The 13251-nt window shown below is 34.7% G+C and overlaps 2 protein-coding genes across 2 annotated transcripts; one reads left to right on the forward strand and one right to left on the reverse strand.

Annotated features, from left to right (window-relative positions):
• Window positions 1-5421: 5421 nt before the first annotated feature.
• Window positions 5422-6369, forward strand: LOC137402367 (delta-type opioid receptor-like). Its single transcript, XM_068088868.1, has one exon. It carries the CDS (start codon window positions 5422-5424, stop codon window positions 6367-6369), a length of 948 nt encoding a protein of 315 aa, XP_067944969.1.
• A 2491-nt stretch (window positions 6370-8860) lies between these two features.
• LOC137402368 (uncharacterized) lies at window positions 8861-10144 on the reverse strand. Its single transcript, XM_068088869.1, has one exon. It carries the CDS (start codon window positions 10142-10144, stop codon window positions 8861-8863), a length of 1284 nt encoding a protein of 427 aa, XP_067944970.1.
• Window positions 10145-13251: the final 3107 nt, after the last annotated feature.

Genomic DNA, 13251 nt, shown 5'->3' on the forward strand with positions numbered 1-13251 from the left:
TCACCGCATTTTGAAATGCAACAGTTGCGTTTGTGAAAAACCAAACCCAAGCAGCGTTATAATTTGTTGGCAATGGTTGCCTAAATACAGTAAAAAGGTAATTGTTGTGTTGGTTAAAACATATAATAGCAGTATTACCGCTAGCTAGTTTTGGTTCTCGCAGAGCCCTTCCCTTTAGTATTGACAAAGGTTCCTAAAAATACGAAGGAAATTTTATGATTTATTTAAAAAATTGTAGTTTGTATTATATTTTGGAGCATTTTCTAATCTTGTGACAAACTTATGCTATATAAATAGCCATGAACACATTTACACTAATCGGGTTGCATAGGAAATTACAAATATTATTATTGATTTGCAGTGACATTACATTAAAATAAAATGTAAACTCATGGTGAATTCTATAGAATACTTTCATCTAGTTTAAAATATCTAATATGTGCTTAGGAGTTGATACAGCAAAAATCAATATTGCTCCATAACACAGTTGATGCTGCAATACCAAATGGAAACAGTGATTTTATCTTGAAATGTAATTTATCCTAGTTTTTGTTTTTTTATGAAAACCAAAAGGTTATGTTAGGGTCACAGGCTTATTCTAACTGATATCACAACTGGTTACTGGAACAACTTTTTTTAAAACCAAGGAAGCATCGGCTGAGACGTAAGAAAAAATGTGATACTAAACAGTTTCCACATTTTACTGAAATCATATTTGGTTGTGTTCATGTGCCTATGCTTAGAATTGTTTATTTTTCAATCAGATAGCTCACTATTGGTGTTTAAAAGGCCGGTTCTATAAAACTAAACCAGGTTTTGAGACACCCCTTTTTTAAAGGTTTGATGAAAGGTGTACAGTGTATATGTGGAAAGTTTAAATGAAACTAGTCACAAACTCTTTAGTGATGTGTTATAAAAGATCCAAAGTAACCCTTTGCTTATTTACATTACTAAAAACAACTACTTCAAGTTTGTGGACAATAAACACATGTTCATGCAATATAAAGCTCTAACAAAAAAAGTTCATAAGAGACGTAGTGCTCATATAGAAACTCTAGAAGTAAACTCTCAGCTTCACTCTTGCTGGCTGTTATAATGCAAATATCCAATTTTTGACAAACTCGGTGGTTCTCTAAATTTTTTTGTCTTCCGTTGCATCGGATGTAAGTTAAAGGGGCATTCAAGTGGCTATGTCATGGCTCCTTTTATGCTATTAATCAGTCCAGTAATTTTGGCCTCGCTTGTGGTGATTGCCAAAATGCTAAACCAGTCTCTTCCAGGAATTTGAAAGCCTCTTTCATCCAGTGCAGATACCTTTTCAAATTTGAAATAATAGCTGAGATGATGTCCTGTCACAACAACAGCATTTTTAATGAAGGCGGTCTAAGACACACTCATCAGCCTTGGGAAAGTAGCTGATACTGAGGTCAATCGAACAGCAACACTTTGTATATATTTTGCACATCTGTAAAAAACTCACAGCATAAATGTCTCACAAAAAGTGTGAAAAGGCTGTCGTTGATCTGGGAAAATGGGTAAGTGTCTTGAATAACTACTGCATTTAAAAATTGATAGTTTATGCAGAACCTCTCCTTCTTGCCCGTCTTTTGGTAAACATGGCAGAAAACTCAGAGCGCCCCAGCCAGCTTAATCAGTCTCTTTTTAAATCTTACTTTCAAATCTACTGGTTTGTTTCTATCCCCGTTCGTGGTGTCGTATAGTTGAAGGGGTTGGTTGTTGCATTAGAATGTTCCCAAATAAAATTCTAACAGACTTTAACCCTCACATGGGCTAACGGTGGCCTGGTCCTAATCAAAATAAGTAATGTGGGTACTCATCTTTAGGGTACTCAGTTTTGCCTGAGCTTGCATTGGCTACAGACTGAATTTTTCCTGAAATTGTCAGAGATGAGGTGGACTATTGGCTTGATCATAGCTTTCTTTTTTTTCATAATTTTGCATTTTCAGCAGTAAAGTGGCCTTTTTTTATCAGTTGAATCTAGCTAGCTCTGGACCAGAGTCTATGAATTTGCTAAACAAAAATTGTGTGTATTACTCGTTGCTGTTTACTGAAACCGGTTGCAGAAGAAGAACGGTACGGTTTTAGCAGTTCAATCAAAACACAGACTAATATTATTTCAAAAAAGATATGTTCATCAGAAAGATTTAAGGCCAAATGTTAGACAACTTTTCTAATAGAAATAGGTCGGGACAAATAATTTATGGGCAAATCTTTTTGCAGATCGGCTAGTTCCATGATCTGTGATCATTTTTTTGGCAGAAGAACTTATAGGTGAGCGGTCATAATTGGCGTTCCTCAGCCAAGTACTTAATGCAAGTATTCACAACTGCAAAACAATAGATAAGCATGACAGTATAAGCATAAAAATAAACATACCTCTCTTGGTTGCTAGCTCGAATATGGCAAACACATTTAAAATTTGTCCGCATATTTGTCTGCACTGCAATCAAAATGGTATAAATAAGTTTGTTGCCAGTGTATGGGCAGAACATTAAACAATACTATATTAGTGCATACTACACATTATCAACCAATAAAATATGTGTAGGGGTGTCGAGGCCTTGTAGAAACATTTATGGTTGGAAACTTTGGAATGCACTGACATCTTTACTCCAGCACTTAACGAATAACATAACATTTTACTTAGGATATCACTGTCGGTAATAAATATGTCAATGTAGTAAGAATCATTGACATAGTAATAATAAAGAGAAGCATTGTTAATATTTCCGTTCGGTCATTTTGGTTACTGAAAATAAAGAATAAAAGTGAATTTATTTATGGTGACAATCAACTGTCAGTTGAATTTAACTAGAACAGATTATTCAATATCCATTAATAAATGATTTGACTTCTTAAGGCTTGTTTGGGCAAGTTCGCTAACTTTAGTGCCCTTTTTTGCTGTATACTGATTGACTCGAATCTTGGTCATTGTCACAAGCTTTTCATAAGCCACACTAACATGCTGTCTTTTTTTCTCTCTCTCTCTTCCCGTCTCTTTATCCCATTCTCTCTCACTGATTCTCTTTTTCTATCTATTTTCATTCTCTCTTTCTCGCTTTCTCTCTTTCTCTTCTTTTCTTTTTCTCGCTTTCGTTCTTACTCTCTTTTCCTCTTTTACATCCTCACTCACTTTTCATCACAAGCCTTTTATCAGCAACTAAATCGTGCTGACTCCTTCTTTCCCTCATTCACTCTCTGCCTTTCTCTCTCTTTCCATCATCTCTCTTTTTCTTTCCATCTTCAAGCCATTTATCAGCCATTCCAATATGACGTCTATTTCTCTCTTCTCGCTCAAACCTTGCTTAAACACTACTAGATTTGTTTTGTTTACTCTCTACCGCTACCTTTTGGACATTGTCAAGAAGTTCACTCTGATTTTTCCTAACTTTTGGTACTTGTAGAGAGCAGGGCTCTAGAATATCCTACTGCTGCCAATAGTGTTAAGGTTGCTAGTGATATTTACTTATCTAAGCTAGCACAAACACATCACCACTGCCTGTTCATAAATAACAAGTATCTTTGTGCAGTGTTAACTCATTTGCAATGGACTACCTTTCATGCCAGCTACCTCAAATACCAGTCATGTCTCAGAAAAAGTGCTACAATTTAACTTACCACTTCTACCAGTAACCATAGTGAGATAGGTTACCTGTTCAATTTGCAAAGTGACCAGCCAAGTCTCCTCCTACAAATGGTGTACAATTCTAATAGACACTTCAGATTACTTACATGTCAACATGTGTCTGAAAGAAGGCAGTTTTAGAAAACTTTTATTCTCAAGAACCTTTTCCTGCTGAAACTTAAATTTTATACCTAAAATTTTACAATAAGAATTCTAAAAATAAGAGTGATTTAGCTATTATAGCTATTGTATTGTTTGGCTACATATAATACACTGTTACAAATAATATATTTATAAGTAAACGTTAGTCATGAATGCAAAAATCATGAAACATTACGTTCAAACTTTTCTTTGCGAGTATCATCCTTCAAAAAAGACATTGCTAATCAACATGCCAACATAACTTCAATAAACTGTCATAAACGTGGTTAAAATAATAAACATGTGTTCAATAATCCCGTTCTTGACTTTTCAGATTTCACATGTAGCTCTGAGAATCCATATGATCCCATTCAAAGTGAATGATAACTTAAGACTGACTACGACTGGCTGCCTAAAAAGTGCCTTTTTATTCGAGCATAACTATTCAAACAGGCAAATACAGAAAATAATAAGAACTTTGAGACCGTAAAGTTAATGTTTTGATTAGATTAATATAGTATTTCACTATCTTACCAATTCTGAATTTGTTTATTTACTAGTACAATAGTTGTGAATAAGGTAAGTTAACATGGAGTTATGTGCAATAAAAGTAGCATGCATTTGGAAGCTCTTGGGTGAATGTTCTCCTTCGTTTTTGCAGCTCCCTGTATATGACAAGAGCTCACCTCTGCATCTCAGAAACTGGAGGGTCCTTACTTTTTTAACCTAGCCACTAACCGGTTTGACTTAATCATTGGTCTCCTGGTTTGATTTTCCGGGCCGTCGTCCTCTTGGCTTGGTTAAGTTGAGTCATAGGTTTTTCAAACTGACAGAGTTGAGTTGCTGTTTTGTGTCGTTACATATGAGCTGAGGATGAAAATAGAGCTAGCCAACAATCGCAATAGTATAGTGTTAATGCACTCTGACACACGTATGCACATATATGCGCGCTTACATTCACACACACACTTGTGCATGTACGCACACGCACACGCACACGCACACACTCACACACACATGCATGCACACGCGCTTAAAAATGCACACACTCATGCATGTATGCCCACACTTATATCCAATGACGCTTTGGGACTTTTTAAAACAGATGCAGTTAAAATGTCTCCTATAATATTTCAAAAAGTTTCTCATGAACTGCCATACAAAAAGCAGCAGGTATCCTTTTGTCATTTCCATTCCACAACACTGAATCATACACAACCCATTGTCATATTTTCTCATTTCCATTCTTAATTTTTTTAACTTTCTAAAACATGTGTTGAAAATTTAAAAAACATTTAGCTTGATATATCCAATTGAGGGAGTTTTCTTAGAATAAACGAATTCAGAATATCAACATTATATTTGTTTAAAAACTTTGCTTAATCATAGTTGTTCACTTGCTTTGTAGGTGTTCAAATTTGCTGAATCACTTGTTTTTAGTAATTTCTAAAAATAAAAATAAAAAAGATATACTGTACTGTATTTTATTACACACTTGTTTGTGACTTTGCGAAAATTATTTTTTAAAGTGCATCATTGTATTTTCTGATTGTTGCAGAATAACATTTGGAGACAGTTACAATAAACCTGAACCTCTCTTCGCTGACAGATTGTCTCTAATCAAAACTTGCACAATGAGTTTGCTGAGCAACGTTTCAACAGAAAATTTATCAGCAATAAGGTTATGCACTGGAGAACATAGCGCTGCCTACTCAACAGCAATATTGGTGTTCAACATTGTCAGTGTGCTCGCAAACGTATTACATATATCTATTTTGTTTACTACTGATTTGCCTAGTAAACGAAACTACTTCTTGATTCTGATCAATTTGGCCGTAGCTGACATCGTAGCCAGCTGCGATCTAACAACAAGCTACAGCCCTCTACTTTCACATCTGCCTTCGCCGGAATTTGAAGTCACATCTGCGGTTCTCCAAGGAGTTGGAATGGCTGTTGGTTTAAGCCGTTACAGTCTGTTGGCTCTTGCAAGTTTTGACAGATACTACGCCGTTTGCAAAGCATTTCAATACAGCACTTCGACACTTTCAAACCACATTGGGAAAATTTTGATTCTGGTTTGGATAATCAATCTTGCATTGTCAGGCACCCTATCAACATCTCCTGATATTGCTTGTCTTATGAATGGTAAAGTTCAACCAAACTTTTTCAATTGGAAAGGAATCGTTTCTCTCATTGTCATACACGTGTTTCTTTTTGTTTCACTTCTGTTAACAACCATTTGCCTGACAGCAGTTTTCAAAGAAATACAAAGAATGAAAAAGAGAACCTTACAAGAAAAAGATCAGATTTTGATCAAGACATCTGATTACATCATCGGAACGATTGTAATGCTTTATGCCTCGGCTTCACCGCTCTTTCTTGTGTTGATTTGCTTTCTTCTTAAATTTTCTGGGCGTGAGCCAATACTCTATGTAGCGTCACAGATTGGTATCTGCCTTCAAACCTTGTACGGTGTTGGCAATATCGCTTTCTACGCTTATCTAAACCCTGAGTACAGACTCAAGGTAAAGAAGCTGTGCAAATCTATCTGTGTGTGCAAAGTTCGTCCTATTGAGGAGTAGATTATATCTGGAACTTTTGGTTGGATAATAATACGCATTTGGAAGATTGACTGTACTTTTGTGATAATCTTATGTAGTAATAATAATGGCAGTTAATATTCTTGAGTAGTATCAATGTTTTAGCATGCTTAATTATTTTACACATGAGTGAGGAGTTTTATGTGTGTTTTTAATATCTTCATTGTAGTTCAGCAAAACAAATTTTGACTGTAAATGTTGTATAAATTTAAATTATTATATTGTTGTTGATATAATAAATTGTTTTAAATGTAAAATGATATTAGTTGTCTTCTTTGTAGCTGTTTCAGTCAACGAGTACTACATAATTGTATTTGTTTTTAGAGTAGTAAGGCTAGAGTTAACGTTTAGAAGCTGAATTCTGTCAATTAGCCTAAAACGATGACCTTTTTGGGCATTCATATTGTGTGATTCAACCCAAAGGCAAATATTTTTGATTTGACTGAAAGATAAAAAGGAAAAGGTGAATGTAAGGAAATTGGGAAAACTTTTAACAACATGAAAAATGGGTGAAAATGTTTTGTTCTACACATTCAAAAGTAGCATATATTAAAGCCGAAATTGAACCTTAGCCTTCAAATTTTGTTAAACTCTATTTTTAGCTTCTAATATTTATAATCCTGCGGTGAATAGAATTTTTTCTAATTATATAAAGTACTTAACCCCTGTAGTCACCGTAGGTTATTAAACTTTTTTGTTATCATTTCTAATATTCCATCTGTTGTGTTCTGGGCTAAAGAAGTCATCATACATACTATATAAGCAAGATGAATATACCATTTAGCTATGCTTTTTGACCATAATTCAAAATCAGAAATTTATTTTTGTCAGGAGTTCGGTTTGAGGTGTTTTCTGTAAAAACGCTGCTAAAAACATATGTTAGCAAGGAAGATATAACATTAGAACAAATTGCGAACTAAGCGTCATTTAAGCCGTGGAGCACAGACTTCTCAGAATCCATTAACTCTGGTTAATGGTTTTTAGAAAGCTATAAAATATTCCTATGATAGCATGTGTGCTCAATGTGTGTCAAACTTTTCAGCCAAAGTTTACAGGTTGAAATAGATGGCGTTTAGAAGCTGGATTCATATACCACATGTTTGCATTGGCGGTAACAAGTGTTACCGCTTCAACCATTTGACCATTTTCAGGGAGTAAAGAAAAACTGGGCTTAAAGTTATTTTCTGTGCTTTATCAGTGCAGCGGATAATTGCTCATGGCGCACTTGACTACTAGGGAACTAGCGTAGCATGTGTTTTACGTATAGTTGGCTTTGTGTCAAGCTCTGCAGGAACTAGATGGTAGTAAATTAGAAGTAATTCATTATTAGCTATTATATAATATTTTTGGAAGCATTCGCCATTGGAAGCATATATTAGCACCGATGCAAAGTCTCTATAAAATTAGTTTGGCACAATTTTAATTTATATAATATTTTAACTGATATAACCTAAAAAAGGTGTTGCCGTTGCCTAAAACAGATTTTTTTGGCAGCTCAGAATGAAAGACAGACAACAATAAATAACTGTTTTTTGCACACTTTCAGTTTAAGTATTGAAAAAGATGATTGCCAAAATTAGCTAAGCAGGCCTGTGGTACTTTTCAGACATGTACCAAAATGTCAGACAAGTTCATAGATGAGGGATAACGCCTGATGTTCTATGTAAATCTTTTAACGAGATCCCGCAAATAATGATCGTAGTCAAGGCAAAGAAATAAATCAATACAATGGTTTCATCAAGAGATATCTCATTTACTGCTTCAAATTTTGCTAACCTGGAAAAATCACTTAGTTGAAACAATGAACTATCAAACTAATTACAATCACTATGTTTCCAAGTTACCGTCAATCCACCAATTTGCGGTATTTGCAAAATTGAAGCAGCAAAAACCACTAGTCAAGCAGTTTTTTTTTACCAGAAATTTTTCTTTAAATTTTCATTTTTTTGAAATATAGAAACACCACTTACGGAGGATGTACCAGAAAATGCCGCACAAGCCATTTAATAGGTTTCTACACTTAAGTCGATATTTTCTTTGAAAGTATGCCACTAGCAAGATAGGGATGCCCTGTTATAACATCTGACAAGTAATTGCATATCTCTTTTAAGAAAGTGACCAAATTAGTCTGCAATATGTGAATGTCTATTTAAATAATTATCACATGGTAACTCAATGGGCAAACAACTCCAAATCTTCATCACCCACACACTGAAAACATAGTGAAAGTCTCATGTACATGTAGATTGACTTATTTACATTGTTACTATGGTGTCAATTACATGTAAATTTGAGCACTTCCGCAAGTTAATCGCATTGTGGATATGGCAGAAATCCTCAAGTTACAGTAGGAAAGTTTTGCGGTTTGCAAACTTTTATCAAATTTATCATGTTTGCGACTTATAAAAACAACTTGTGAATTTTGCAAATGTAAATATTGCGTAATCTACTCAACTTTAACGTTTCACGTGTTTCACATGTTTAAATCGCCAACACATGCGTCACTAACTGCGTCGCTTGATATCAACTTATAGCCAACACATGCATCACTAACTGCGTTGCTTGATATCAACTTATAGCCAACACATGCATCACTAACTGCGTTGCTTGATATCAACTTATAGCCAACACATGCGTCACTAACTGCGTCGCTTGATATCAACTTATAGCCAACACATGCGTCACTAACTGCGTCACTTGATATCAACTTATAGCCAACACATGCATCACTAACTACGTTGCTTGATATCAACTTATAGCCAACACATGCGTCACTAACTGCGTCGCTTGATATCAACTTATAGCCAACACATGCATCACTAACTACGTTGCTTGATATCAACTTATAGCCAACACATGCGTCACTAACTGCGTCGCTTGATATCAGCTTATAGCCAACACATGCGTCACTAACTACGTCGCTTGATATCAACTTATAGCCAATACATGCGTCACTAACTGCGTCGCTTGATATCAACTTATAGCCAACACATGCGTCACTAACTGCGTCGCTTGATATCAACTTATAGCCAACACATGCGTCACTAACTACATTGCTTGATATCAACTTATAGCCAACACATGCGTCACTAACTGCGTCGCTTGATATCAGCTTATAGCCAACACATGCGTCACTAACTACGTCGCTTGATATCAACTTATAGCCAATACATGCGTCACTAACTGCGTCGCTTGATATCAACTTATAGCCAACACATGCGTCACTAACTGCGTCGCTTGATATCAACTTATAGCCAACACATGCGTCACTAACTGCGTCGCTTGATATCAACTTATAGCCAACACATGCGTCACTAACTGTGTCGCTTGATATCAACTTATAGCCAACACATGCGTCACTAACTGCGTCGCTTGATATCAACTTATAGCCAATACATGCGTCACTAACTGCGTCGCTTGATATCAACTTATAGCCAACACATGCGTCACTAACTGCATTGCTTGATATCAACTTATAGCCAACACATGCGTCACTAACTGCGTCGCTTGATATCAACTTATAGCCAACACATGCGTCACTAACTGCGTCGCTTGATATCAACTTATAGCCAACACATGCGTCACTAACTGCGTCGCTTGATATCAACTTATAGCCAACACATGGGTCACTAACTGCGTCGCTTGATATCAACTTATAGCCAACACATGCGTCACTAACTGCGTCGCTTGATATCAACTTATAGCCAACACATGGGTCACTAACTGCGTCGCTTGATATCAACTTATAGCCAACCATTCCTTACAGTTTCTCAACAAAGCGCCGGAGCCAATCACATCACACAAATTTCCACAGCAACACTTAACTCCCACAATAATGTAACTTGCGCACGACTCGAAATTTGAATGATGCGAGTAATGGAAACATAGTGATTTCAAGACTAGGTTTCCATGCTTGTTATTTGTTTGTTTCTGGCACGAGACAATAACCATCTAATATGTCATGACATAAACAAGTTAATAGCAAGTAGAAATATAATGTAATATTCAATGTAATGTAAATTCAATGATTTTGACTTTAAAGAAATAAACAAAAGCAGACAAACCATGGAATTCAAGATCACTTTGTTTTGGAAAAAACTTATCTCTATTTGAAATAATCTTCCCCACCAAGTTTTGCATCATGCAAATTTTGAGACCCTTTTGTGTAGCAGTAAAAGAGCTAGATGAAAAATATATACAAACCATATGGCCAAGTTATCTGTAAAGGTTTTCCAAAGAATTTCTTTGTAAAAAAGAAGAAAAAAATGTTTCTTTATTAGAAGTTTTATAGTTGTTATGTTTAGTGATGCAACTAAACAGCTGAGTTTAATTTTTGCAAGTTTTCTTTAGAATTTATATTTACTATGATAATCTTTTTCCAAAAATAATATCGATCATTTTATACAATTTTATCATTGTTTTGCAAATTTTGCAAATTTTGTTCACAATAGCTTTCAATACATCCTAGCAACAAAATCAAAAAGGGATACGTTACAAAGTATTTCCTCCAATTTTTTATTCTGTGGAAAATGTACTATTGAGACTGAAATGAGATGGTTGAAAGTTGACTTTTGCTAGAGATGGGAAATTTTATGCTCAAAGATTTCTGAGAGTTTTAGAATGGGATATTATTTGTTATATTGCTCAGGGGAGCAAGTATATTAGCTGAGTACACTCTATGATGCTATGTTTTCCTGCGGTTGAGTATATGCTATATTTTTAATAAAAATTGGAGTTTGTGGCTACTATGATGAGTGAAATAAGCTGGACGTCATTTTTTGAAAACCATAATAATTTTGGTTTTCTACAATGTGTAACACAGATCTAAATGATACCTATTATTATTTAGCTCATTGTAACCAATTGTGGATTAAGACAACAGCCATAAATTATATATTAAATTAGTACAGTTCTCACTTTGTTCTCACGTTAAACTTGTAAACGAGAAAGCTGTAACATTATGTTTTTAAATACTTATGTAGACTAAATTTTGAACATTTTATTGAAAATGTTTCAAGATAACAATCTCTACAGATATTATCACACCACATGCAATTTTATTAGCTCATTTCAGTTATATACAGATATATGACTTTACATGATTATAATCAGAGCAAGAAAAACATTTTTTTAATATATACATAATTTAGGGCTATTGATATAATTTACTATCGGTACCAATATTGTAACTGATAATTGTAGTGTTCAACTAAAGGATTATGGTTATTTTCCTCATCATGGTAGACACAAGCTGTAATTTTTACCAAGAATATACTATGCATGCAACTGCAGTTAGCTGTCTCACCATAAAGTATGCCTTGCTTGCGTGTAGCAGGTGATTTTACAGCACAGTTACCAACTTTTTGGTATATGCGTTTTTTCAAATCTATAGGTAAGTACCGAGCAAGCAAAAACTACTTTCCTCCTCAATGCGTAAGTACACAATACAAGTGATGCAATCTGCTCACCCAACATGTCTCTTGTACTTTTTCTCTAACGCTATCATCAGTGAGCCGGTCGCATCTCTTCTTCGAAGCTTGTCATTTCTGATGACATCATCAAATTTGTTGAACATAGATTTACACAAATATTTTATGTGAATTCTTAAAACCATAATGAGGGACCCATTAAAAATATACATGCGCTCGCAATGTTTAGGCCTACATGTACGCTGGAACATTTATTACATGGCAATAGATATTTATGAAAACAGATTTGTTCTTAGTGTCCTACAAGGTAAAACACTAACTCTTTTTGGTTTGTTTTTTCAAGTTGATATTAAAAAATGACCTTATCGCTGACAAAGTTGTTAGTTAACTATATAAAAGTTTAAAAATTAAAGGGGTATGCTGAGGTATTCTAGTGCTCATTAAAAAAAATTTATTAATTTTTTGCAATGTCCATGAAATCAGAAAATAATCGGAATAGTTCGGTTATTCAAAATTTTCCTAAGTGTTTAGTAAATTGTAAAAAACTGTATGTAGCTCTAAAAGGATACCCTTTGGTGTAAATATATGCATTTCTATTTCACCATATTCACAGCAGAAAAATATATTACTTTTAAAGTAATCTACACTAAGACTTGTGTACTACCGATTATATATTCCTGTTCCCCACACTTCCGCTAAAAAATCTTTAAATATTTTGATTATCCCATACTTGCTAATTTCAGCATTTATGTTCAAGTTCTAAAAATACTGCATAAACTATGCCAAGAATATTTGTATTTATTTTTCTAATCACATGACAAACAATATCTCTATTTTGTAAAATTAACATATAAAGTCAACCACCGTATATTTTGGTTTACGAGCTTTATAGTACAACAACCTATATTTCACTTGCCTCTCTCTTTTGCTATACTATTATATTAACAACTTTTAAAAGACGTTTTTTCATCCCAATTTTCTTGACATAATCAGAGCTAAGTCTATTTGTTTGTTTGTCTATGCAAAGCGACACCAAAAGTGTTAACAAAAAAACTAGTACTCAAGCATCGATCCCAGATTTTTGACTTCACACCGGAACACGCTATCATCTGCACTACTCAGCCACTGTGCTACAATGTAGACTACTTGTGCACATAGTTATGACACATCACAATCGCTCATGACGGACCAGACTACCAGAGTACCAGCCATTTAAAATTTTTGTTTCATTATTCTTTTCTCATTGCGTGTAAGGAAGGAGCTCCTTATGTTGATTATTACTACTGCTAAAAGTAGTATGCATACATGTCTATTTTTAGCCATAGTTCTAACTATGTTAGCACTTTTTGCACACCTGCACTCCCAGTTGCTTTTTACTAACTTTGAGTTTAAAAGAACTTAAACAGTAACTACTGTGTTTTGAAGCAGTTTAGCC

This window comes from Watersipora subatra, chromosome 8, assembly GCF_963576615.1.
Source record: "Watersipora subatra chromosome 8, tzWatSuba1.1, whole genome shotgun sequence".
Lineage (NCBI taxonomy): Eukaryota > Metazoa > Bryozoa > Gymnolaemata > Cheilostomatida > Watersiporidae > Watersipora > Watersipora subatra.